Below are 27,267 nucleotides of genomic sequence, written 5' to 3' on the forward strand. Positions count from 1 at the left end.
ATAAAAAAAAAACATTTATTTTCTGAATTATCTTAAATTGCTATACACAAAATCCTCATATAGCCCAAGAAATCCTAAAAACCCAAATCTTCAACTTAACCATAAAATTGACAAAACAATAATTGGTACTCATTAAAATAAATCTATCACACCTAAGTTACAAAATCACAATCAACACATTAAATCTATTAATTTTTCTCAATTCTCAAAAAACAAGTATAGATAACTAAAAGCTTTCTGGAATCAGATTTGTCTTATTGCTGTTACTCATCTCCTGCATGTTGAGAAAATGACAATGTGCATGCAAAGAGTATGGTAATGGGTGAAGGACTTAAGAACAGTTTCCAAGCTGAACAGCATGCTTCACATTTCTATATCATTTCATAATTGCTGTGTGCATTGAGCGTTTTGCTTAGATTTATAGTTATGTTGAAACAAGATATACCGAACATGGGATCTTGAAAATTGACAGATACAGTATAATTCAAAATTGATGTAGTTCGATCTGGCCTTCATATCTAATGTCTGGTTTACTTTTTTCCAGAAAAATGAAATGGATAGCATTTTATTCTTATTCATGTGAATGCAGATTCTCATACATTCATGAGAATCTTTCTTATCTCAACATCCTCTTGGAATTACAAGAACAAAAAAAAGGCTAAGTGATAATCGAAAGCGAAGCAAACAATCAACCCTTGGGGGGTAAAGGCAGTGCTTCTTTTGAACTAAATGGAGTAACCAATAACTCGGCAATTTAGACCGACCCGGCAACACAGAGCCACTGTCCTACAAAGAGAGCATTGCAGCTGATATTGGGGTTGATAGCATCAAAGGATGCAGCTGTCAAATTAAAAGACTGTGCAATGGTAAAACAAGTGTCTCCACTTGCTACTCCAACCACATCATCACATTCTGGGGTACTTTTGGCGAAGAAACCAGCAGCTGCTCATCAGACATTGTTTAACATTTGAAAGAAAATGAAGTCAATATATTTCATGAAAACATAAGTTAATATTTACAAGGGATTTTCAGAACAAAGTAATGCTATCTAAAGTACTTACTGCCAAGAATGCGACTTTCAGCCATGGAGATAAGGAGGAGAAAGGAGAGCACCAAGACTGAGCTCAAAACAAAGGCTGATATGCGGTTTCCCTGGGCCATTTTAAGGAATGTGTTTTCCTTCCTCTCTAGTGGATATTCAGTTTATACTTTTCTGTTTTGTGGGTTGCGGACTCTCATGTCTAGCACTTGTATTTATACTACAATGTTCCATTGTTAATGATGAAACCAAGAAATAAATCCAAAATTCAATGTTGTTTTTGTTCTCACAAGGGGGCCGGCGCCGGCTTCTGTAAAATTTTGATACTTCTCTTGTGATTCTCTTAGTTTGACATAATTTTTTTTTCCTAAGCGTCCAATATGTTTTAATATTCATCAAATAGCCCCATGCAGTGGACGTTAAAAGATTCCATTGAGACAACTTATAGCTTGTGTTGGATCAGATCATGTCGAAACAACTAGCCCGATTTTTCAATTTGTTCATTATTTTTATTTTTACACTAAGGGCATGAATGATTGGCCTAGCGTTTGTGCAAAAGACTAGCTAAATCCTTTGGTTGAGTGATCTTATCTTTCAGATTGCGTTGGAAAGGCTCCCTTATCTATAGATAATGATCATCAGGAATTAACCTCATCAATTTCAGCTAGCCGACCTTTGAGAATTCCTTAAGGAATCAGGAATCCTTTTCTAACCAGGAAAACATTGTCAACCGATATTCTATGCCTATAAATCAACAAACAAGGAGTCATATATTTCCACAAACCCTAGCTGCTAGATTCACTGTCTTCATTAGCTTCTTCGTTTTGTCACAAACCCCAGTACTGCCCTTCTTCCTCTCTCAACTCAATCATGGAGACTCCCATCGATTACGACTTTATTGTCAGATTAAAACCCAACACAATTAGAAACTCACAACACGTCAATGTTGACCAACTACCAACAACATTCCCTGTGAACTTCTTGCTTTACAAGCGAGAGATCTACTCTCTTCATGGAGTGTATAGAAGACCCGTGGCCATAAGCCGCAAAATTATTCACATTCCGGTTGGAGATTCACCGAGTCATTACATTAATGATTTCAAAGAGATCTTGACCGACATGGGCATCCCTGAGATCAAGAGATCACAGATACTATTCGAAATTACAACCAAGGCGCATGGCATTGATACTTCTAACGGCGTGTTCATGTTTGTCTCAATACGGAAGACAGTCTATCAAGAAGCTAGACTTCGTAATGAAGAAGATGATATTGCTAGAGCTGAGAGGGAGTCAATGGAGGTTGAGGCAAAGCCAATCCCGGCCACCAAGTCTTCTATTGATGCATTGGAAAGGGTGGTTTTGGACGCCTCGGCGTCAGCGAGAGACTGCACTGTTTGTATGGAAGAGATTGATGCAGGGAGTGAAGCCATTCGGATGCCGTGCTCGCATGTCTATCACTCAGATTGCATTGTTAAGTGGTTGCAAACTAGTCACATGTGTCCTCTTTGCCGCTATCATATGCCCTGTGAAAACTTGTGAACATGATCATCATCAGCACCAACTAGCTTGCTTTTCTTTGTCCTGTTTAGGTTTTAGCCAACTTTAAAATACTCTGAGGATTGGATTGTATGTTTGAAACAATTTTATCAGTTATTAAGCTTTGATTTCATCACTCTTTTTTTTCTTTTGTTAATTATAGCTATAATTAAAAATTGCAAAGTTGGCTAAAACATGCCCATTGCCGCTTTACCTGAGAATAGCTAACAAGAAGCCAGAAACTCATAAATGAATGGATGAATCCAGGCACAGGGCAGCTGTCAAAAGAAAGAAAGATCCCAAAATATATACTTTGATTGATTGTTTTTTGTTTGCTGTTGGAAGAAAAAACCAAACAATTCCCGTACCATTAGGAAACCAATGACCACATGTACATTATCAAAACAAATGACGAGAAAAAACACCACTCCGACCTGATAAGCTTCGATTTTTCCTTACTACCAGAAAAATATTTATTTCTAGAGTTTTTTTTTAAAAGAGAATTGTTTGATATTAACTTAATCATTAAAGAGTTGTTTTAGAATGAATTTGTTATAGGTATTAAGCATAATTAATTTTTTTAATTTCATTAAAAATATAATTCAGATTGACAGAATTAAAAAATTAATAATCTTATCTCAATTTCAGCTTCGCCTTCATGCCCATGTAATAAAATCATACAATCACCGTGCCAACCACTCTTGATTTTACTTTACCTGCTCTAAACATGCATGGAAGTAGATTATTAGAACCTGGATCTGCTAATAATCTATGGAGGACTGAGTCTTAAGAGAAAAGCGAGTTGAAGTGTATAATTCAGTTCGCCAGGCAGCAGAAGTTTCATCGTCAGATTGCTAATAGGTCACTTTAGGCTTCAGACGTTCCATTTCATTGGCTTTTGGATATTTCATAACATTGAAGCCCTATCATACATTGAGAAACATTGAGCAATTGTCTTGAAACCTTTTGAGGAGTGGAAGGGCTTCCAAGGACTCTTTTGTGTCATCAAGTTATTGCAGTGGTCAATTGTATCCTCGAAAGGTTCTATATGGCTTTCACTAATCTCACTCATTGGTTTTCCTTGAAGATTTCATTCCATTTCTCTGTTTTTTTCTTCTTTTTTTCCCTTCCTTCTTCCCCTCCATGTTCTATTGTTTGTCTGCTTGGCCATCTGATCTAGGTTGCTCTTGGAGTTACTTTTCTCAGCTACGTTTGGGGATGCTTTTTAAAGACTGTTTCTTTTTCTTTTTTTGCTTGAGGTAATCCCATTGATACTTGTGGCAATCTTTTTAAAAGTTTTAGGAGTAAACCAAAGCTAAACCATGAGGCCCATGTCTCAGTTTAACTTCATTGGGAATAAAAAAAAGAAGCATAAAAGGTAGAAACAAATCATGCAACAGTCCCTGAATTTATTTTCCTCACCTGGTGAATTCTCTAATACAATATTAGGGTTCCTCTGCCATAAAGTTTTCAGAATTTCAAGTTGCCATTTACCAACTGCACATTTCTCTTATTATTGTCACCATCTTCTTTATAAAACGACAGTAAGAAGGATGATTAGAGATCTTACTTGAAGGTTCGTGATTGTTGTTGCTTAAGGTTCGTGATTTTTACCTATTTTAACTTGACGTGATTATCTTTTATCTATTTTATGTCAAAATCGATGGGAACTTAATTGGATCTTCTGGAGATTTATGAAGGACTGAGTCGTAAGAGAAAAGCGAGTTGAAGTGTCTTGAAAAGGCATTGTATAATTCAGTTCACCAAGCAGTAGAAGTTCATCGCCAGATTGCTAATAGGTTACTTTAGGCTTCAGACATTCCATTCATTATCTTTTATATATTCCATAAAATTGCAGCCCTATGAATTAAGTATTGGCTGAGCTTTGATTTTCCTATTAACTTCTTTCCCTTGTTTTGTGCTCTCTTTTTTTTTTATCAAATACGCGTGCTTTTTTCTCGGCTTAAATACATGCTTTGAAGCGCAAAGAGCACACCTCATGGGCATCTGTTGATACGAACATCTAATATGAAAACAAAAGCTGAAGTATATGTTACCATAATCCCTTTGGCAAAATGAGAAACTCACCACAACAATTGCATCATTCCATCTCACAAAATATGCATCAAAGTGTTATTATGAGGGAAATGCATCAATTCATTAGATGGAAAATGAATAGCAAAGGGTTCACCTGACATCTATTTGAAAATTGAAATATGTTCATGAAAAATGGAAAGGTTCATCTTTATGGCTGATACTTCCAGACAGGTGTTCTACTGTGATTCTGCTGGATCGAGTGAGTTTCACCAACTCACTAATACTTGGTAACATAACGGCGGAGCCAAAGTTCATACATAACCATATGAAAAGTATCAAGTCTGACAGGAGGTAGATTCCACTGAAAGTGATCCTGGACCTGATTCAGGGGTAGAGGCAATTAAGGAAATGAGACAGTTCAGAATCAAAGAATGTTTAATACATTCAAGGAAAACAATATAAAGGAAACTAATCCTCAGGAGAGGCATTTTGCAGAGTGAATTTCACAAGTGAAGTACCATGACTGTATTGGTCTGCAGGACTTGATATTCTTGATCTGGTATGTTTAAAAGGATTCGCTTCAGTCCATCCACATCACTCTCCTTGAGGATTACAGAGAATTTCTTCCAATCAAGAATGTCGTTGAATGGTAAATCAAAGTAATCAGACATGATAACTGCAGAAAGGTACACAGACTGCTTAGGAAACAAATTATATGTAAAAAAGGCTTAATTATACAATACAAGAGAAGATATGAGAGAAGAATTGATCTATCACCTGGAACGCATCCGTAATGAATTGCAACTGCTATAGCACCATCGATCTGAGGGCCTCCAGGACAGATGCAAAACTTTGAGCTGTAGAACTTCTCATGGTACAGCCGACGTATTTCTGTAGTACTAGCTTCTGTTTGGATTTCTTTTATGTCAAGTTCTGAGTCATTCTCCCAGGCATTGACCAAACTCTTTCTTATATAATTTTCTTTAAGACCTCTCCAGAAACCTAGAATAGCCGTGCAACATATTCATGCCCTTTAAATGTTATGGTAAATCGATAAGCAGTCCTCAATTTTTACTATATTCCTGCTCTAGTATAATCCAGGGACATAAAAGGTATCGGTACCTGCTCTTCATGTTATATTTAGCAGCAGGAAGAGTTAATGGCTGTGTTGTTGGTGCAATAAAAGCGTAAAGTGGCGGCATGATTTGTGAGACAGAAACATTAAATGGCTGCACACTTTGTGGGAGAGAAACATCCTTATGAGGAACATATTCCACATTATAACTTGGAGAACACATAACTCTAATTGAGTTCTTCATAAGATTCCAAATTCGTTCACTAGCAATCACATGAATGTCTGCACAGGTTATGAAGAAGTGATCAGCACCTAAAGTTCTGTTCCAATAAGGATACTCAGAAATAAGGCTGTTGACAAAATGCTGGACAGCAATAGCCCTTTCATCCACGGATCTTCCCTGTACATAACAATATGAACATCAGACCCTTCATTAATGATACAATCTGTCCTTGAGATCGTATAGATATCACTATAAGACACTCAAAATTCCTTGATCAGTTGCAGTCAAACTTCCAAGAACCATATCAACATGCATGAAAGTTATACCTCAGCAGGAAGAGAATGACAAGAAGTGGGAATGAGGAAAAGGTTAGCTTTATCAGGATCTCTGGTCAAGAACCTTCTCTGATTGAGATTCTGATAGAAGAATCCTTCACTCCCATACTTGCCATCAATCTTCCTTGTTTTATCACAGGCAGTGGTCTTATGTGGGTACACAAAGACCTCGAAGCTCCTCTCCATTTTCATATAGTCCATTCTGAAAGCCTTCGGAATGTGAGGGAGCTCAGCAGCATCAGAATATCGAGGATAATCGCGCAATGGCTGCGCCAGCACCTACATCAAAAACCAATGCAAGAAAAGGCATAATATTTAAAGAACCAAAATTGATCTCCAAAACCCATAAACGACCAAAGAAAGAAAGTGAATGAAAGTTGTATCACTTTAATAGTAATCCTTAAAGAACTGAAGTTGACCTTCAAAACCCATAAATGATCAGAGAGAAAATGCAAGAAAGTGAACGAAAATTGTATCACTCTAATGGTAATCCTTAAAAGAACTGAAGTTGACCTTCAAAACCCGTAAGTGATCAGAGAAAGAGAATGCAAGAACGTGAAAGGAAGTTGTATCACTCTACTGAAGTTGACCTTCAAATCCCATGAAAATTGCATGAAAAGAAAGTGAAGGAAAATGCAATAAAGTGAGGGAAGAAAGGAAAATGCAAGAAAGTGAGAGAAAGTGAGAGAAAGTGAGTACCTGAAGATGAAAAGGGGATTGAGGGAGGCAGATTGAGAAGCAGATTGAAAGAATTACAGCAGAAAGGTAGGAAAGTGTTCGTCTGAGAGTCAGAAATTCGTTTGCTGGAATTTGAGGGGGATTTGAGCTCTGCATGGTTGATTTCTTGGATAGATTCTTTTCTTTTCCTTTTGTTTTTCTCGGGAAAAATGAAGAGAGAAGGTGAGAGGGTGAGAGTGGCTTCTTGCTTTTATAGAGGAAGAGAGAGGGAGGGAGGGAAAAGGTAGCGGTTTGGTTAGTTAGTTAGTTAAGATATAACTGCCCGTAGCTAGTTAAAATTCACCAGAAATAACTACTTAAAAGCCTTAAAGCATTGTTCCCTCTCTGCAACCTCCAAAACATTCCCTCAAGAAATTAAAGAAGAATTCCAAGAAGATGTGCACTGTATAATTTTTTTTTCTTATTCGTTGAGCTGCTCTTCATTCGGGCCGCGTGGCAGAGTCGGTCTCCTCCTCAGGTTCTCTTAATTTCTTAATTTGCACTGTATAATTTCATCTTCTTTCTTGCATGCTTTGTTTGCTTTCTTACATATTCTTTGCACTCTTAATTTCTTATGGTATTTTTTGAAGGATGGTTCGTCTTTGGAGAACTATTCGACCGAAGGTTCCATTGGTGATATATATCACTCAAAAGAATATTTCTTGCGGAATTATGAGGCAATGCAGAGGGATTTTAAGGTCTTTGTGTACCCAGGCGGAAACCCAACAACATGTTATGATCCAAAAGACAAGCTCAAGAGCAAATACGCAAGTGAGCACTACTTCTTCATGAATCTGATAGACAGTCAGTTCTTGACTGATGATCCTCAGAAGGCTCATCTCTTCTTTATTCCCATTTCTTGTCATAGAAGTGGAGGCAAGGTATGAAGTCTTGTAGGGAGTAAATATAAATTATAAGAAGAAAAAAAATAGAATTTTGGATTCTTTGGATCTTTATTAATATAGTTATATAGTTATATTATTTTGCCGCTACCAAAATTAGATCTTGAATTCGTCACTGCCTTACCCTACTAAGTTATTGCCCACAATGCTTAGTTTCAACTTTATTGAAGCCATACCAAAGCTGTTACTACTTGAACTTTGATGTTTAAGGTCGTTTGTGCTTGATTTCATGGGGAAAAAATTAAACTCGAAACAAGTATGTTATTCTTTTAGGAATAAACTTTATTGGTTCAAAATATCTGTATCCTGGTTGAAAACTACAAGACACGGCCAGTTTACCAATTTTTCAGCTATAACATCCTATTGGTTCAAAATTATTTAGATTCCTGGTAACCCTCATGGGCTTCAAAATTATTAAGATATATAAGAAATAATCTTATTGCATGCTCTGTGTAAACCTTGATGACGCATGTTTTGGCCACCAAACCCAAGCCTAAAGTTCATCTTAAACCACAGCCTAACTATTTGTATATACCAGAGAATTTGTTTTCCGTTCTTCTGTTTTTTTTTTTCCCTCTCTGTCATGACGTGCTCTTATATATACCAAGGATTTCAGTTTAGCTTAAGTTTTTTGTTTAAGAAAGATTCAAGAAACAAGTAAATAATTCTCTTTTTGTTATTTTTTATTAAGAGATTGATTATAGAAGGATTTAATAAGTTTTTAGGGTTTTTTTATATTAATTTGATGCTTGAATGATTTAAGGGATTTAATTGATGTTTTAGGGTGTTAGTTAGCTTAAAACAAACTGAATTGATGTTTTAAATTTTAGCCTTTGAAGAACAAATTGGGTGTTTTATGGAATCTGGAGATTCAAAAACTGACAAATCAAGATTCTGGGAATCTCAATCAACCGGTCGACCGGTTGGCTGAAATTGTCGATCGGTTGACTAGTTAATGCTGATCGATCAGTTGTTCTAAACTGGCTAACAAGTTGGTTTGTGATGCCGGTCGACTAGTTGGTCTAAACCGACTGATTGGTTGGCTTGTGATGGCAGTCGACTAGTTGGACATTTTAGGCATTAGGATTCAAGTGTTACCTGATCATCTTCAAATGTCATTTGATCTCTAATATGTATTTCACTACCTTATATTAATATACTTAGTATGTATATTTATATCAAGATATCAACTTGCAAACTATCAATATCTAAGATGTATGTTATATATTATTTCGTCACTAAGTTGGTTGAACTCACCTTTTCATTTTAATATTATTTTAAATTCTTAATTTTTATATATATAGGTGAACTTTGTTGACTAGTATTGTTTGTGCTTCTTTGGTTTTTGTCAGTATGTCTTGCTTGTTTCTCAGGGCTCTCCTTATAGTTTTTTATTTGATGTCTTAAACACTCCATTATTATACTATTTTAATTGAGTTCAGATTTTGACAATTTAAGAAGTATTATATGGATTATTTGTTTCGCTTTATCTAATGATAAATGTTATTTGATTTTATTGGTTTTGAAGAATATAATATTTTAAAAGATATTAAAATACTATGAAATATTTGTATAATTTATTTTATAATATGTACGTTATAAGAAGTAGTGCAGGTGCAGAGCTGTGGAGGCATATGTAGAAGTTGAACAGCATTCAGCAATCCAAGTACCTAATGGTATGGCGGCGCATCCATAGCTCATACATAACCATATGAAATGCATCATACTTGACTTGAACTGAATTCCACTGGAAGTACTGCTTTTGAACCTGCAATCCAAAAATATATATATATAAAAACGATCCATCACAAAGATGCCATACATCTCGGGCGAATGCTTTCAGGAAGTAAGCACCACCTGGCACCTGGGCAATGAGCTTGGAGAACCTCTTCTTCTTCTTTTTCAAAAAAGGTGACATATGGTTAAGACAATAACAAAATCTTTCTGGCAATATTTCTTGGACTTCTGTCTACCTTAAGAACATTTTGGCTCATTTTCTCGAACTTCCTTTCTTGTATGCCTTTAAGAATTTTCTTTAGATGGGGAACATCATCCTCCTTAACATTACAGAGAATTTTTTCCAGTCAAAAACGTCACTGAAAGACACGACGACTGCTAAGAAAATCAACCAAAACACAACTTACAAGGAAAAACATGTAATTGTTCAGGCCCAAGAAATGTTTGTTTGTTTATATGTTGATGATATACTTTTCACAGGGAATCATTCTACTATGATTCAAGACTTCAAGCAATCCATGGTGAAGGAATTTGAAATGACAAATTTAGATCTCATGGCCTATTTTCTAGGATTAGATGTGGAGCAATATAGTGATGGAATCTTCATTTCACAAGCCAAGTATGCAATAGAAGTTTTGAAGAAATTTACTATGAAATATTATTGTCCAGCAGACAATCCAATTGAATATAGAACCAAGTTAACTAAAGAAGAAGATTTAGTTAATCCTACATACTATAAAAGTATTGTGGGTTGTTTGCATTATCTAACATGTACTAGATTAGATATTCTGTTTGGAGTGGGCTTGATTAGCTGATATATGAAGAAGTCAAAAAGTTCACATTTGAAAACAGCAAAGAGGATCCTTCGTTTTGTTAAAAGAACAACAAGCTATGAATTGTTTTACTCCATCTTCGCAGATTCTTGAAATTATAGGTTACAGTGACAGGGATTAGGCAGAAAACTTGGAAGACAGAAAAAGCGAAACTAGATTTGTATTCTTTATGGGAGAAACAACTTTCACGTGGATATCAAAAAAGCAATCTGTTGTTGCATTATCCACATGTAAAGCAGAATACATTGTTATTGCATCGTGTATATGTCATGCAATATGTCTAAGGAAACTGATGGAAGATTTGTAGCAAAAACATAGCAAGGCTACAAGAATTTTTGTTAATAACAAGTCTGCTATAACACTTGCAAAGAATCTAGTTCATTATGAACGTTCAAAACATATTGATACTCGATGAACAAATTGATAATATTTTTACAAAGCCATTGAAAACTGATGTTTTCTGTTATTTGCAGAAGAAGCTTGGAATCGTGAAGATGAATGGAACAAGTTTAAGAGAGGAGAATGTTAGTTATTAAACTTGTTTACTAAGATTAAATGTATTGAAGTTAATGTTATAATAAATAAGCATGAACATAAAATATACTATGAATCTAGAGTAAGTATTGAAGAGTCTAATATTAATTAAGTACTTTGAAGATTGTAAAAGACATTCTATAATGTCTATTTATATTGTATAGTTTCTGATAATGAAAATATAAGAGTACCATTATTTAGTATATTGTATTCTATCACAATCATGTGAGTAGTAACCCCTTCGCTGTTCTGTTATTGTTTTTTTCCAACATTTCAAGGATACACAAAGGGTCACACCAATTTGAAGTTACCCCTTATCTCCATCAGAAGGAAGAGATTGCTCTTTTATCTATTGGAAGGCGACATCCTTATGTGGAATATACTTGGAATCATAACTTGAAGAACACTTAGGGCGAACCGTATTCTTCTCTAGAAATGGAATATTTTCAGCAGCCTTCATTCCAATATCATGGCAACTCAAAAAAAATGATCAGCACCTAAAGTCCTTTAGACAATTTGGATACAATTGCAGAATTGGTGCATTAGACACTCTTTATTTTTCCACAAGAATCAATCTATCCGAATCAAGAATATCCAAAACCAGTGCGCTATCGCTTACATCAAACTACGAAGAAAGCAAAGTGAACCATTTCGAGATACGAAATACGTACTTTTTTCGTCATTTTTTGGCTAAAGATTGGAATAAAGAAGAGATGAGCCTCCGCCGCATCATCGGTAAGAAAAGGACTCATTTTGAGATTACTGAAGAAATATTCTTCGCTTTCGTATCTGCTGTTGTGCTTGCTCGGTAAATCACAATGCTTTGTTATGTTTCTATCTTGGTACACAAAGACCTTAAATTCCCTCTCCATTTCCGCATAATTCATCCTGAAAACTGTAGGTGAGTGAGAGACTTCATTCAGAGAATCTTGGACCTGAGCCAAATAATCATTCATAAAACCATAAAAGAAGCATTAAGAGAGGACTAAAAAAGGGAATAAACTGAAGAGAAAACGAGAGAATTACTGAAACAGTAAGGAGAAACATAGAATCTTGGCATATAAAAGTAAACTCAAGAAAGAGGTATGAGTATAGCTATAAGGAACTTGATCTGAATTCGCCTTCATGGCCATAGAAGGGCATAAAAATAGCATAAATATCAGAAATCTTGAATCCCAGAATCACATTCATAAACAAGAAAAAGAAAATGCATAAAAATGGGCTTGCAGAGATTAAAGAAAACAACAAATTAAGTACAAGAAGGAAGTGAAAGAGAGCACCTGATCAGAGATGAATTGAGGAAAGTACTGGTTCAAAACATAGTGCTCTAGCAAGCAACTGGATGTGTAGAAAACGATGACCGAAATGAGAAGTTGTTTTAATGTCCATTTCCGAAGTAAGTATCGGAGGATGTTAATGTTATGTGCATTCATGTTCATCATCTTCTCGGGAAAATTGTTCTTGAAAGAGAAAGTTTGGAGCTGGTGGTTTCTTGGAGAAGAGAGAAGTGAGAAGTGAGAGAAGTCAAATTTTAGTTTTTTTTGGCGGAGAATGCTGTCTAGAATCTGCTGCTGCTAGTTATTTCCGGTACTTGCTGCCTCTGGAAGAGAAAACTATCACAGTTAGGCCCAATTCTTCTCTGGATTTTCAAGGGAATTTTGGGCAAGTGGTCATGTATAACGGTTTAGGCCCAATTATGGTGAGTCTTTTCCCCTATGACCACATCGTACAAAGTTGTCATACCCGGATAGGAGCTTGGGTTAATAGGTTGTCAAATCAACCTTAAAATGATATTATTTCAATGATATTGTTTTGAATTAGAAAGAATTCTTAAAATTGATTTATTCAACTCTTATCGACTGAATTGTAAATTAAATTACTCCAATTAATTGGATAAATATCTAAACTAGTTTGAAAAAAAATCCAGCTTGAAGCTCGAGTCAAACTTCAAGTTGGTAGGACACCTTGTTACCCTCGTAGGTAGGGCTAGATTTACATGGTGATAATAATGTCAATCTGCATGGTTACATGAAGTGCTATCATCAATTATAGCGACAAGTCTTGATTCAGGCAAGAATGTTTTTTTCCTTCTCCATCAAATACATTGGACATAGGCTTACAAAGGAAGAGTGACTGCACAAGGAAAAGGGTATAGAATGTTTGCCCATTAAATTAACCCATGGCGGTATGCAACACAAACGCAATTTTTGCAGCAATGGAGGTTTGATAACATGAAATTGGGAGGCGGATCGAGCCATGTATAGGAAATGTATGAAGGGGTCTACAGGACATTGACGGTGATGCTCTTATTTTGTCCACGTAGTCGTAGAATAACATCGGTTTGTTCCAGTAACGTTTTTTCAAGCCCAGAGACGGTGGAATTTGAAAGAGTTCAAAACGAAGTAAGACATAGACTTGCAAACTAAATGTTGCAAATTCAAAAAATTTCACTATTAACACAATTATCTTTCCAAATCTGGGAAAAAATCCGAGGAAAATGAGGCAACAAGGAAGCAGCTATCAACATCAAATCCCTAGAGAATTCCAGCACCACAGGGCACTCTCAGTGCTCCTTCAAAGTTTTATAAAGACACTCAACACCTGGAAAATCAAAGAAATGCGAACCTAAATTACAAGTGTTTGAAAGCTCAATAATGCTGACGCCTAGCAAGCACCACAGGGCACTCTCAGTGCTCCTTCAAAGTTTTATTTGATCAAAATGATATGGACCGGCAATCCTAACTGGAAATTGGACAACAATTTTCATAATAGCACATATCAAAAAATATATATATTACGGGCTTCTGCTGATAGAATAACCACCCCCCCCCCCCCTGTTATTCTTCATGGAGCCTCATAAAAAAATGCAATTATAACCCTATACTATTATCAGAGAAACAGAGATATGGCAGGGAGCAACACAACTTCCGGTTTGCTTATGTCCATCTTTGAAAGTTGGGATTTCAATAATCTGGAAGTTGCATGCGTAAGGTGACTTAGAAATTCAAAGAAATATAATATGCCTGGACACTTTTAGAAATTGACCAATATGCTCGATCAAATGGCTTAAAAGTCTACTGTTGGATAGAGACCTGGCATGTAAGCATGTCCACTTCCATTAGAATCAGCATATAGATGTGGCTGTAGCTCCCCTGAGTGGGATGACTTCCGGGACTTCGGGTTCTTAGGAGAAGCTGTGTAGGAATCACTGGAACCACTGCTATACATTGTTGATGTTGGCAGTCCATGGATCTTTGGCAATCCTGTGGAATCAGAGCTCAAACTGTATCCTCTTTCAACAGTTTCAGCTTCCAATGGCAATTCATCCAATGTCTGAAAAGAAAGAATACAGCGAATTAGATGCCAGGAATTTCTCAGCACATCTACATTTGCAATGCAGAAGCAGCTAAGGAACCTCATGACAACAGAGCAATTGAATTTCATATCCACATCTGGTGACAAAAGCCTACTGATGCATGCTAGCTTTTGGGTAGCAAATAAGTTCTCCAAGAGGAGAGGGTAATAGGGTCACCATGCACAAGATAAACAACGCGCTAAGCAAGAAAGATTAAAATCTTAAAGGTCACCCCATTTGACGAAACACTTAAGTTCTTTACCTACTTATCCGAGTTCTGACAGTAAGCCTGTTAAATGCTTGCATAAATATGCAGATACCAATCGCCATATACATGTGCAGTTCAAAGAAAATTAAATCCAGTCCCAACACCAAAGAGCTTAAGGAAAATTAATACTTCTAGAGAACCATAATAGAACATGAGGACAGTGTGAAGGTATATGGTCTTTGCTGATTAGAGTCATGAATAGCCTACCCTAAATGCCTGTTGGAGAACTCTAAGTTGTTCTCGTGTCTGCTTTCTCTTCATTGCTATCTCATCAGGTTCCTGCAACATCTCCTCAAACAAATTCTCCCTGTTTCAGGAAGACACAGAAATCCAGGTTTAACACATATGACTAGCTTACATTACACAAGTGATAATTGGAAGGATGAAATCAGGACCAATGACTAAAATCAATGTAAAACATTATCATACCTGTAAAGTTTTCTAATGAAGACATTGTGCAGTTCACGCTTTGTATGGTTTACCTACATGATGAATCCAAGTGACATCAGAACTAAAAGAATATGACAAATTACATCCAACCATCCTAGCCGAGATGACCCCAAATGTTCTTTCATTTTGAATTTTAGCAGTACAATACTTAAAACATTAGAGAACTTGTCCAAACTGCCATTCCATCATGGTAGTTTTTCTAGTGGTGGTGGTGGTGGTGGTGGTGGTGGTGGTGGAAACAAGAGAGTTTTGGAACATTTTGAAAATATAAACATTATGCAGTTGCAGACAATGTTTGGATAAGATTGATACTGGTTCTATAGGCCATGCTGCCATACCCAATAACTCTTGTTTCTTTAGTTGAACTTTTTAAGAGAAAAGAGTTGCAAAAAATCTTGCAAGTATAATTTTTTTTCTTTTATTTTGGTGAACAGAACTTCATGTTATTAACAGCAAAAATTACAGAAGAACAAGATGACCACAAAGATGGTAGATAACATACCCAAAAAGAGAGCAGATATGAATAAAAAAGAGAGCAGATATGTTCTTTCATTTTGAATTTTAGCAGTACAATACTTAAAACATTAGAGAACTTGTCCAAACTGCCATTCCATCATGGTAGTTTTTCTAGTGGTGGTGGTGGTGGTGGTGGTGGTGGTGGTGGAAACAAGAGAGTTTTGGAACATTTTGAAAATATAAACATTATGCAGTTGCAGACAATGTTTGGATAAGATTGATACTGGTTCTATAGGCCATGCTGCCATACCCAATAACTCTTGTTTCTTTAGTTGAACTTTTTAAGAGAAAAGAGTTGCAAAAAATCTTGCAAGTATAATTTTTTTTCTTTTATTTTGGTGAACAGAACTTCATGTTATTAACAGCAAAAATTACAGAAGAACAAGATGACCACAAAGATGGTAGATAACATACCCAAAAAGAGAGCAGATATGAATAAAAAAGAGAGCAGATATGTTCTTTCATTTTGAATTTTAGCAGTACAATACTTAAAACATTAGAGAACTTGTCCAAACTGCCATTCCATCATGGTAGTTTTTCTAGTGGTGGTGGTGGTGGTGGTGGTGGTGGTGGTGGAAACAAGAGAGTTTTGGAACATTTTGAAAATATAAACATTATGCAGTTGCAGACAATGTTTGGATAAGATTGATACTGGTTCTATAGGCCATGCTGCCATACCCAATAACTCTTGTTTCTTTAGTTGAACTTTTTAAGAGAAAAGAGTTGCAAAAAATCTTGCAAGTATAATTTTTTTTCTTTTATTTTGGTGAACAGAACTTCATGTTATTAACAGCAAAAATTACAGAAGAACAAGATGACCACAAAGATGGTAGATAACATACCCAAAAAGAGAGCAGATATGAATAAAAAAGAGAGCAGATATGTTCTTTCATTTTGAATTTTAGCAGTACAATACTTAAAACATTAGAGAACTTGTCCAAACTGCCATTCCATCATGGTAGTTTTTCTAGTGGTGGTGGTGGTGGTGGTGGTGGTGGTGGAAACAAGAGAGTTTTGGAACATTTTGAAAATATAAACATTATGCAGTTGCAGACAATGTTTGGATAAGATTGATACTGGTTCTATAGGCCATGCTGCCATACCCAATAACTCTTGTTTCTTTAGTTGAACTTTTTAAGAGAAAAGAGTTGCAAAAAATCTTGCAAGTATAATTTTTTTTCTTTTATTTTGGTGAACAGAACTTCATGTTATTAACAGCAAAAATTACAGAAGAACAAGATGACCACAAAGATGGTAGATAACATACCCAAAAAGAGAGCAGATATGAATAAAAAACAAGAAACAAAATAGTGAAAAACCAATAGAAAGGCCCAAAATAAGATGAGATCACATAACAGCCATGTGTAAGTGTAATAGTAATTATACAAAGGCCACAAGAAAGTAACAGGTAAACCGACATTGATTAAGAATTACCAGAAAGTGCATAATTGCTTTTGGTATGGAGTCCTCAATATTTTTCCGAACAATGTCATAGTATGATCTCAACAGCAATTTTGTGACTGCAATTTCTATAGACTCATGCTCTGAATGGTTTTCTGAAGGCCTCAAGACAGTTGGGGGCTAAAAAACCACAAAAATATTCTTGTTAGGATAAAATGCATTGAGAATAAAAATTAAAAACAAAAAGGGAAATTTGTTAGAATAAAATGCATTGAGAATAAAAAATTAAAAACAAAGGGAAATTTGTTAGATTATGCTCATAAGCTAATCAGGACTAGTATTAGAGACAACATACCTCTCTTAAATGAATCAGAGACAAGCTTTGTTCCAAGGGTTCTATGCTCTGAGCAGGTTCGTTGTATGACTTGCTTGTTGAATTTTCTTTAGCATACATTCGAGAATGATCACCTCCACCAAATATTGATGAGATACCCCAACTTGAAACATTTGTATTGCCTGATAAAACAATTTAAGCGTCTAAAAATGGATGTGTATATCCAATGGAATTTCTGAGTAGAAAATTACCAGCAGGTGGGACCTTTTCAACTTCTGCCACCGGACGTACTCCCTGTAAGTCATACAAAGACCAGTTTGTCTAATTAGACAGGCTCCATAACAGTATGCACTACAATAAAATTAAAGATTTAAGAATAAACGAGAAAGCAAAAAATGTCATGCCTGATCAGGCACGATCCCATTTACTTGTCTGGCCAGAATACCACGAGTCTTCATACTCCTTTCAGAAGCAGGTGCCTTTTCAAGCTCTATGCCATCCTAATTGACAATAAAAATGAAAAGAATAGGGACCAAAAGAAAAGAATATGGGATCTAACAAGCAGTGCTGTCAAAGGTGAAAGGCGCTAAAAGGCACCAAGCTTGTAAAATGTTTGAGGTGCTAGGCGCTTGCCCGAATGAACCAAGGCAATATTTTATAAATTAAAAACAAATGTAATATTATATTATATTATATAAATCTAATATATATCTTCCCAATTAAGATTAGATCATTAGAAAATCAAAAGAAAATATAAAATACCATAACAAAGTCATATAAAGTTATATTTTTCACCCTTTAAAAAAAAAGATAATTTAAAGTAGTAAGTAGACAAATAGATTAAAAAGCAAAATTAAATATCAATTAAAAAAAAGACAGATAGGTCAAAACATAAATCAGTTTAAAAAAATCCAACAAAAAAAAAGAACTTCAAGCAGGCGCTAGCCTTAACACCTTCCACCCACACACAAGGCGCTCGCCTAGGCAGCGCTTCATTGAAACCCAACGCCTGAGGCTAATAAAGGCGATGGGGCCTCACCTCACCTCGCCTGGAGTGCCTATGCGAGCGCCTCAGTGCCTCTTGACAACACTGCTAACAAGTAAGAAATCAAATAGTGGATACAACAGTGCTGAGGATCATTTGCATAGCAGGCATACCTTTTGCCTGGGCATAGCAAGAGAACCCTTTGACGACTTGATCTGCTGCTGTGCAATCTCCACAGCCTTACTCCCACCAACAAAATTTGGGTGGGAAGTATTTATGTAGTCCATCTGCAAAGGGAAGTAAATGTTATGCAATATCAGAGATGGGCTCAACAACACAATTGCTCGTACTGACATGGTAAAGAAACCAAAGAACAGAGAAAGCAAACAGGTTTGGAACTGCAAGGCATATGCGTAACTATCTTTTCGCTATCCAGGAAGAACTTTCAACCACATAGTACAGTAAAAAGGGCCATCATTTGGGAAGTGACCAAAGAGTTGCAGGTTCAAGGTCTAAAACTTACAAAGTTGGCAGGAAAGGTAGGAAAAGAAAATCCTCAAAGGTAGAATAGTCTACAACTCTCAATGCCAACAGAAAGTTTGGTAAAAAAAAATACAACAGAAAACAAGTCAACAAAATGAATGCACAAGGATTGAAAGGAGAATGGAGATACAAAGCATTATTAACCAGAAAACTTTACCAATAAGATTTTGAAAAATATTGGTATGAACATACCTCCATTTCAATAATATGTCCAATCATTGTCTCTGATGGTTCAAGACCATCTCGCAAAAAGTTTCCAATAACTTCATCCATGCGCTTTCTTAGAACAGGAAACCGCTGAAGTTCATTCACTAGACAGTGATGGCTAATCTGGAGAGAAATTTCATTTGAAGATTCAACAGTGCAAATGCTAATTCTAAAACAGCCTCAATCACAACATCCGTACCTTTATTAATTCATTGTATATAAACCTGGCACACTGAAGGCTTGGATCTAATAAACGAGCTATTTGCTTCCTGATTAGAACTTCAAATGGCACCTATATAAATGAAAACCCAAATCATTACACTGCTTGCTTAGAAATAGAAGCCTTTATAAGATGCAAAAGTTAAAACACAAAAAAAAAAAAAAAGATTCCACGTGTAAAAAAGAAAAGTATCACTTTTTATTTGAGAAAAAGAAATAATAAACCAACCTCTGGTACAAACAGTGGAGTTCTAGGACCAGTGGCATTCTGAATGATAGTTTGAATGTCACCATCAGTCAAGTCCTCACAAGGATCGACCTCCTGCATAGCAAATCATGTAACATCAGATTCAGTCAATTCAGTAATGAGCAGCAAATTACAGTCATTTTTTGCCCAAAAGTACTTGTCACGCTGCCCGCAGGATGGTAGCTAAGTCACCCAAGCAACTGAATTTTATTGAACAAAACAAGCTTATTGTACTAGAAATATCATTTTAACCTCTCATTGTTTAAAATGAAAGAAGCAAAGGCATTTTAAACTTGTAACTGGTGACTATCATTCAAAGATCTAAAAATATTAGTTATTTAAAAGCACAAAAGTAGCAGAATGGTACGACCATACCTTAAATAAATCATTTAAGTATGAGAGTAGCTAAATTTTTGGAAATTGTAAATTAAAACCATAGAAACTACTTATTTTGGAACTCCATGAATAAAAAAGATAAGATAAAAGACATTGTCAAAATATACAAAGGAACCATAAACATGAGAGTAACAAATTTTTTACTATCATTTAAATGAATTCACTAACTTTAATGGGTGAAAGAACAGAGCAGATCTCTTGGCAGATAAGTGTAAAATGCCATAATGGCAGGATAGCAGAGCGCATACAAGCATAGCCATGTGGGCTTTTGTACAATTTTCCATAGTCTAGTTACATTATAGTTTCTATGCACCACAGAGTAAAAATTCTTAACTACAAAAATAGATGCACAAAAACCACTTGTAAACAACCGTCTCTATCTCCATGGTTTCATGACATCCTAGAAACCCCATTCCATGTAAAAAGCGATACTCAGGTCTGCACCACAAATGAATAGTTCCATTTAATTTCTGTGAGAAGACCAAGAAAGTTAAAGCCGATTTAACAAACCAATGTGGCATTGGTCCAGAGGTTAAAGATTCAAACGTAAGGCTCTACAACTTGGAGCGCCCACATCCAAATCCCCTCCCCAAAAAAAATATATTATCCCTGAAAAAAGGGCTTGTTTTACTAGATTTACAATAGGTAATCAGGCTCTCACTCTATTCAAATGAACCAGATGGAACATTACTCTCATGAAGGAGAAAATGCCAAGCATGCACATGGAACTGATAGAAATTTGTTACATCAATCCTATTAAATGACCACTGTTCACAAGGAAGAACATGAAAATGTTAATATACACACCTCTAAACTCTTCACAAAGATTGATTGAAAAATATAGTGAATTCGTGCTCCTCCGGCAAGCTCAGATGTTGACATTTCTTCATTTTTGCCCTCTATCATTGAAGAAAATGCTGTTTCCAACAAGAAATTGGCACACATTAATGATCTTAAGCATGAATAAGAAACGATCGAATATCTATGAAGAAGACATAATTCAAAATGTGAGTGAAAAGAATAACAAGAATTACCTTCAGAATATTTTGAAAGAATGTTCAGAATAAGAGTTCCTTGTCCAGCCTATTATTTACAAAAAGTAGTATAACTAGTTAATTAAAACAATAATATAAAAACATACTTTGGCAAGAGTGGACGACTAGAACCTTCTGAAAACACAAGGAACAGTCACAAAATAAGAACTCAAGTGTAATAAAATTATGAATGTCAAGCATTAACAACCAATAACACTACAAAAAAAAAGGGCCAATTATCAAGGCAAAGCATCAGCTCAGACAAGTAATATAGTCGGATACCAGAAATCATAAAATTATTTGAAAATAATCTCAATCAAGTTGCAGGGACACTCAGAAAAAAAAAATTAAGTAAACAATACATGCCTTTGATTCCGTAATTTCTCCATAGCTTGCATGTTCTTTTGCTACAGAAACCAAAGCAGAACTTATGCGTGATTTCAGCCCTGGAAGTATTGATTTTATATGCTGCACTAGAATCTGGAGGGAAAAGTAACAAAATAAGGTTCATTCATAGGGGAAAAAATCCTATGGAAGTCCTAGCAATAAATGCAGAACACAAGGAATCTACTTTGAAATGATGTCACTTAAGGTATTCTGAAAGTAAATAATGCTGCAAAAATTCTACCTGATTCAGCTTCTTCGCCAGCTGAGGAACGCCACAGCGATCAGCTAGACCATTATATACCTATAGAACAGCATGTGAGTAAATAAAGCAATAGATTACTGTAATTGATTTTGCAACAAATTAGGTATAACAATAAGGAGATAAGGCAGTCATACTGGACGACTACGGAAGAACTTCTCCTCCGCAGCAAGTGCATCCTTGATGCTCCGATTGAGTATGATATCCTGCATCAGCATCAGGATAGCCATTCGAAAGATTAGTCCATGAGTGGTCTAGAATGTCATGGTTCGTATTTCAACAGGAAGTCACATCATGTGCAATATATTATGGTCCTAACATGCACAGCCAGGAAAATTTCATATAAGTTGAAAAGGCTTGCCAGATAGGTTGATATGTCTTCAAAATGTATCCCATGACATAAGAATATTGAAAATCAAATGATCAAGAACAAGAAAAGATTTTAAAATATTGAAAAGGAAAACAAACCATATAGAAAATTCTTATTTTTAATGATTACCAGTACTGGATATTAGTTTCTACATTCAACCAGTAAAGCGTCGGAAAAAAAAACAATACCAACACAATTCCTTATGGGAAAAACAGGTGCAATGAGTAAAACAAGTAAAGCATATTAAAAAACAAAAACACCTACCAAAATAATTTATCAACCACTTCATCAAGTATCAGCAATGCAATAACATAAAAGGAGGAATAAGAAGAAAAAAAAAAAAGAATGAGGTAACAAGGCAGGGCCCAGAAAAATAAGATGCAGAAGGATGCGCCATTAAACCACTAGCATGCACTATTCCTACGTAGTTACATGATTACCTCTTGACTACGATTCACAACACCAACATAACCAAGTCTAAGGGGAATCACTTTTCCAAGCAAAAGATTACGAGCATCAGTGCCTCTGTCCATAATGTCCAACTGAGTCAAAGAAAAAACATGAAAATCCTTCTAAGGAGCAACCAAGATGCTGTAGATGTTAAAACACACAAGAAACATGATGTCAAAGTTGCAAGCTCACCTTCGTGATTATTCCAATGGTTCTATAACCTGTCAAAAAAGATTAGCATAAGTTAAACAAGATAAGCATGAAAACGTCACCCAGGCAGGATATCAAAGGCACACTTACCATCAGGATCTGCATTTCCTGCAATCTGAAGAGCATCTGAGTTTGCTAAATCTGAATTTGCTGCTGTAACAGCTAGAATCAGACAGCTTGGTTTTTTAATATATGACATGATCATAGTTCTAATTCGTGCTTCAATATCGGAGGGTTGATCACCCACAGGAACCTTTGTTATACCAGGTAGATCAACAAGTGTAATATCAAGAACATTTGGTGAAAAAATCTTCAAACGAATTTGCTTGTCAGAGACACCTTTGTTGCCTCCTGCTTCCTTAGCAGTCTCAGCCTGCAATCAAATCAGTATTATTGAATAATGAGCTGACTGGTTATTGAAAGTGAAATTTATTAAGTGGATATCAACAATCAATGAACCAAACCCTGATGTACAGTAAAATATTTCTAAGTTGAGAAAATCTATTAGAGCCATGCAAGTAACAAAGACTTGATTAAACATGAATATTACCCTATTCAATACAAAGCTAAAAGAGCAGTTAAATAAAAACCTGCATAGTCAATAAATTGTGTTGGTACTTAGCAATTAACAAGAAGACTGTTCTTTTATATTAATTGGACTTTATCACTTCCATTTTTACATTGCAATATCTATATCAAATTGCTACCCAAAGTACAGCCAAACAAGTTTCGTTCTGATAAACAAGTAAAAACTTTTCAAAATAAGGGTTTTTGCCTCCAATGTAAACAAGGCTCTTCAAGTACTTAGAGAAAAATCCACATGCCTAATCCCTAAGTGCTAGTTCCGCAACTCCGACAGCATAAACAATGTGAAATAACTCCAATATCACTTCAAAAGTAAACAAATTATAAATTTAACAAACATGTGAAACAAAAACAATAATTTCCAGAAAACATGCAATATTTTTCCTCTCACTCAATTTCATTAAGAAATTTTCAAAAAGCCTAGCATTATAAGTTAATCACTCCCCATAGAACCATCCAAGCAAAATGTCCAATCTGAAACAATCTAATCAGTTGGAATTTATTTATAACCACCCTCCCTACCTCTCCAAAAATTCAAAAAAAAAAAAAGGTTTTCAATGGTTCCCAATAACAAAATCACTTAACCATTCAACTACCAAAATCAACTAAATACATCATTTAGTACACTCAATAAAATCACTCAAGCAAAATTACACTAACAAACCAAAACAAATCACAGTATAACTATTAATTAATTCAAATTACCTCCCCATTCATACATTCCTAAACACCAACTAAAAACTTCGTCATTTTTTCCTTTACACTTTTCCTTCAACTATTAGCAATTGAATTGCTAAAAGAAACTCTGAATTTAACTACACCTTGAAATTCTCCCAATGTTTTACACCTCAGTTCAACTATTACAAAACAGAAGACCTGCAAGCCCACACACAGAGAAATAATAAAAAAAAAATCAAAATTGATCTCTTAAGACATTTACAATACAGGAACAAAACACAAATACTCTTTCATGCAATCCAGACCTTAATTTCTCCATATTTTTGTTCAACTATTACTAATAAAAACAACACGCACTCGATGATATATACATACACCTACTCATTCAACAAAACCATTCTTTAATTTCTCAAAACTTTCTCTCCAATCATCAATGGTTCCCGAACACACAAACATCTCAGAAATTACTATTAAACTCTTAAACGGTTATAATAACCTAACCTGACAGCAAACGAATTTCCATGACATAATTTCGCTAGCGAAATGAACAGTAATTTTGATTGCTTGGGAGTTGTAGGGCCTTATTTTCTATAAAATATCTTCAACAATCACAAATTACAGAAACACCACAAAATAAAACTCGAAAACTGAATTCACAAACACACAAAATCTACGAGAAAAAGTCATAATCCACCAACTCCGCACCTGAATTTCGCTCCGGATCTCGGAAAAGTCATAAAACCGTTTCCCAGGCAAATGCAGAAACTCTCCCCACTCATCTTCACCACTACCGTCACCTTTCCTTTTAGTCTGCAATAACTGCAAAACCAGCGGTCGCCGAGTACAAATCTCGTTTCCACGTGGCAAGAAATCTCTCCCAACAAGTGCTTCTAAAACACTCGATTTACCACTGCTTTGACTGCCTACAACTGCCACTTGCGGTAACTCAATCGTCGATTGACTACCTAACTGAGCAAATATATCTTGTAACTTGTTAACTATCGGTATCACCGATGATCCTAGCGGCGCCGCCGATGATAGCGACGGTGATGCTGGTTCCTCCGCCATAGGTTCTGGATCCAGAGAGAAAGAGATGGAATGTGATTGAAACCCTAGCCCTAGGGTTTTGGAGATTTCTAGAGATAGAAAGTTATTTTTTAGAGAGAGAAAATGATGGCGGTGAAGTGTTGTGTGTGATTGGGTTTTTTGTTGGGAGGTGGGGCGTGGTGTGGTGTTTGAGTTTTTTTTTTTTTTTTTGTGTTTGAATAAGGCTACAATGAACGGTGGGGTGTCAAAGGGAGTTAACCTGCGCTCCTCTGTGATGCTTTGTAAGGAAGTTTAAAATTTTAAATAGAGTTGGGTATTTATTTAATTAGATAGTCTTTGTATTTGCGGAATAATATGTTTTTTAAAGTAATTTTTAAGTTGTTTTTTTTTTTAATGTTTTGAGGAGAATTTTATAGTTATTGAAGAGTACTTATTTATATTTTATTAGTTAAGGGGCTCATTTTGAAAAAAATAAACATAAAAAAATTCAATCACTCATCAAAATTGATAAGAATTTTTTTTTTTAGAATTTTTTTTTTTAGTTCTATCTTTTTATTTATTTATTTAAAATGACCTTAGAAATAACTAATAGAATCTCTAAACACCATAAAATTATTTTGATTTTAATATATTAATATTAAAAAAAAATTATTTTTTTCATATATTTTCAAATAAAATATATCTTATACTATAATATCAAGCATACATGATGAAGTTTGAGTTTGAAATTATATTTGTTAGAGATGGACAACAAAATGATAAAAAAATATTTTGAAGTATAATAATGGTTGTTTTTTTAAGTATTTTTTATTCTAATATATATTAAAATAATATTTTTTTTATTTTTTTAAAATTATTCTTACCATTAATATATTAAAATGATATAAAAATATTAAAAATATATTAATTTAAAATTAAAATAATAAAGAATATTTTTCGATCATAGTGCCGAACACTGCATAAGAAGAGCTCATTTTGAAGCTTTTCTAACATTCCAAGTATTTCTGCTTTAACAGCTCTTTTGACCAAACATTATTTTTTTAAAAAAAAAAAAGGTCACTACAAATATTGCTATGATCATAAATCTTTAATCATCGAGTCAACCCCGCATGATGGAGCAATCGGTGCTGCCCTCGAGCATACTCTTTGAAGGTTTGTCGGGCATAGGGAATTTGTGGGGACAAGAATTCTGAATGGAAAGTTTGCCTTTGGTTCGTAACCGATCACGATATTTTTTTTATTAAATAATATCAAGGTTTGTCGGGCTACCTCACTGCTGTTGTGTTTTTCTATTAAATAATTAAATAAAATAAATTTATTAAATTTAATTAAGTTTATGATCTAAGTTATATTTTTTAAAAAATATTAACAACACCTGAATATTTTTTTAATATTAAAATAAAATCTTAATCTAATTTACGCGTAACTTGACCATTTATCTTGTAAAAGTTAATTCATGAGCATCTATTTATTCATTCATTTAAAAATAAAATAAAAATAGATTAATTATTCTTATGTGCTCAACTCAAATATATATATATATATATATATATATATATATATATAAAAGATGAAATTCGGGTATTTTCCTCGTCGTAGGAGTTTTTCCCAATCGAGCAAGCATGAAGTGGACTGCCGACCAACAAGCACGAAACGATACATTTGAGAAGGAAACAGCATGATGCATTATTGTTTCAAAATCATTAGTAGGGGTGAGTATTCTCATCGTTTCCATGAAAACAAATATCATTTTGAATAATTACTTATTTTTCTCGTTTAATCAATTTTTTTCTTTTACTAGAATACATACTTAAATAGAAAAAATTAAAAAAAATCAATAACTTAAATAAATAAAATTAAAACTGTAGCATTCAAATAAAAAAAATGTTGGATATCAAATACGCAATTTCTCTATTTTGACCGATTTTTTTGGTCATGTCAGCACGTAACAGCAGAGACTCATGTAGAATAAATAAAATTATTTACTAAAATAAATAAAATTAAAAATAATCAATCAAATAGAAAAATAATTATTATTTCGAGAAAGCTTCAAGAGTGTCAAATCACTCTTTTAAGCCAGCAAATCGATCCTACAAGTAAGAGTACATTTCTTGTATTGCCGATTTGAGGGACAAACTTTGAGAAAACAAGGAAAGAAAGGATTTATGTTGGTGTTTCCATTACTGGGCATGCAGACTGAATTATTGTGCTTGCACCATCCCTTTCATAGACAAATAATTTGCACAGAAATCCCTTACCTAGAGTCATCCAGGCTGCTCCCTTATCTTGAGAGTCAGATGTTCAGAGAGCACAGAAAATGTCAGTTCAACAGAAACAGAAACCAGAAGGTCTGCCATT

The 27,267-nt window shown here is 34.9% G+C and overlaps 4 protein-coding genes across 4 annotated transcripts; 1 reads left to right on the forward strand and 3 right to left on the reverse strand.

Annotated features, from left to right (window-relative positions):
- Window positions 1-1,909: 1,909 nt before the first annotated feature.
- Window positions 1,910-2,578, forward strand: LOC18100878 (putative RING-H2 finger protein ATL69). The gene has a single exon (XM_006380268.3). The coding sequence runs from the start codon at window positions 1,910-1,912 to the stop codon at window positions 2,576-2,578; it is 669 nt and encodes a 222-aa protein (XP_006380330.2).
- A 2,250-nt stretch (window positions 2,579-4,828) lies between these two features.
- LOC18100877 (probable glycosyltransferase At5g03795) lies at window positions 4,829-7,246 on the reverse strand. Its single transcript, XM_024605098.2, has 6 exons — window positions 6,945-7,246; window positions 6,237-6,524; window positions 5,680-6,087; window positions 5,390-5,633; window positions 5,131-5,288; window positions 4,829-4,991 (listed from the first exon to the last, which is right to left on the reverse strand). The coding sequence occupies exons 1-6, from the start codon at window positions 7,077-7,079 to the stop codon at window positions 4,890-4,892; spliced, it is 1,335 nt and encodes a 444-aa protein (XP_024460866.2). The 5' UTR covers window positions 7,080-7,246; the 3' UTR covers window positions 4,829-4,889.
- A 4,199-nt stretch (window positions 7,247-11,445) lies between these two features.
- LOC112328139 (uncharacterized) lies at window positions 11,446-12,552 on the reverse strand. The gene is made up of 2 exons (XM_024604904.2): window positions 12,249-12,552; window positions 11,446-11,903 (listed from the first exon to the last, which is right to left on the reverse strand). Exons 1-2 carry the CDS (start codon window positions 12,408-12,410, stop codon window positions 11,589-11,591), a joined length of 477 nt encoding a protein of 158 aa, XP_024460672.2. The 5' UTR covers window positions 12,411-12,552; the 3' UTR covers window positions 11,446-11,588.
- Window positions 12,553-13,397: 845 nt separating this feature from the next.
- LOC7486058 (dynamin-related protein 3A) lies at window positions 13,398-25,116 on the reverse strand. Its single transcript, XM_052454526.1, has 21 exons — window positions 24,568-25,116; window positions 22,690-22,972; window positions 22,582-22,610; window positions 22,380-22,481; window positions 21,707-21,775; window positions 21,552-21,611; window positions 21,290-21,403; window positions 20,924-20,972; window positions 20,697-20,806; window positions 19,476-19,568; window positions 19,227-19,319; window positions 19,013-19,150; window positions 18,451-18,564; window positions 17,697-17,792; window positions 17,544-17,586; window positions 17,314-17,474; window positions 16,992-17,138; window positions 15,021-15,073; window positions 14,799-14,898; window positions 14,061-14,301; window positions 13,398-13,569 (listed from the first exon to the last, which is right to left on the reverse strand). Exons 1-21 carry the CDS (start codon window positions 24,928-24,930, stop codon window positions 13,532-13,534), a joined length of 2,496 nt encoding a protein of 831 aa, XP_052310486.1. The 5' UTR covers window positions 24,931-25,116; the 3' UTR covers window positions 13,398-13,531.
- Between the last annotated feature and the right edge of the window lie 2,151 nt (window positions 25,117-27,267).

Source organism: Populus trichocarpa, chromosome 7 (genome assembly GCF_000002775.5).
Source record: "Populus trichocarpa isolate Nisqually-1 chromosome 7, P.trichocarpa_v4.1, whole genome shotgun sequence".
In the NCBI taxonomy this organism is placed as follows: Eukaryota; Viridiplantae; Streptophyta; class Magnoliopsida; order Malpighiales; family Salicaceae; genus Populus; species Populus trichocarpa.

Excerpts from the sequence above, each read along its gene's own strand:
- LOC112328139 (XM_024604904.2), bottom strand. The coding sequence starts at position 12,410 with ATGATGAACATGAATGCACATAACATTAACATCCTCCGATACTTACTT. Across the intron at positions 11,904-12,248 it reads CTCAATTCATCTCTGATCAG|GTCCAAGATTCTCTGAATGA; the intron begins GTGCTCTCTTTC and ends TATTTGGCTCAG.
- LOC18100877 (XM_024605098.2), bottom strand. The coding sequence starts at position 7,079 with ATGCAGAGCTCAAATCCCCCTCAAATTCCAGCAAACGAATTTCTGACT. Across the intron at positions 5,289-5,389 it reads TCATTACGGATGCGTTCCAG|TTATCATGTCTGATTACTTT; the intron begins GTGATAGATCAA and ends ACCTTTCTGCAG. Across the intron at positions 4,992-5,130 it reads TGCAGACCAATACAGTCATG|GTCCAGGATCACTTTCAGTG; the intron begins GTACTTCACTTG and ends CCCCTGAATCAG.
- LOC18100878 (XM_006380268.3), top strand. The coding sequence starts at position 1,910 with ATGGAGACTCCCATCGATTACGACTTTATTGTCAGATTAAAACCCAAC.
- LOC7486058 (XM_052454526.1), bottom strand. The coding sequence starts at position 24,930 with ATGGCGGAGGAACCAGCATCACCGTCGCTATCATCGGCGGCGCCGCTA. Across the intron at positions 22,482-22,581 it reads CCATTGGAATAATCACGAAG|TTGGACATTATGGACAGAGG; the intron begins GTGAGCTTGCAA and ends TCTTTGACTCAG. Across the intron at positions 17,587-17,696 it reads ATGGGATCGTGCCTGATCAG|GGAGTACGTCCGGTGGCAGA; the intron begins GCATGACATTTT and ends TATGACTTACAG.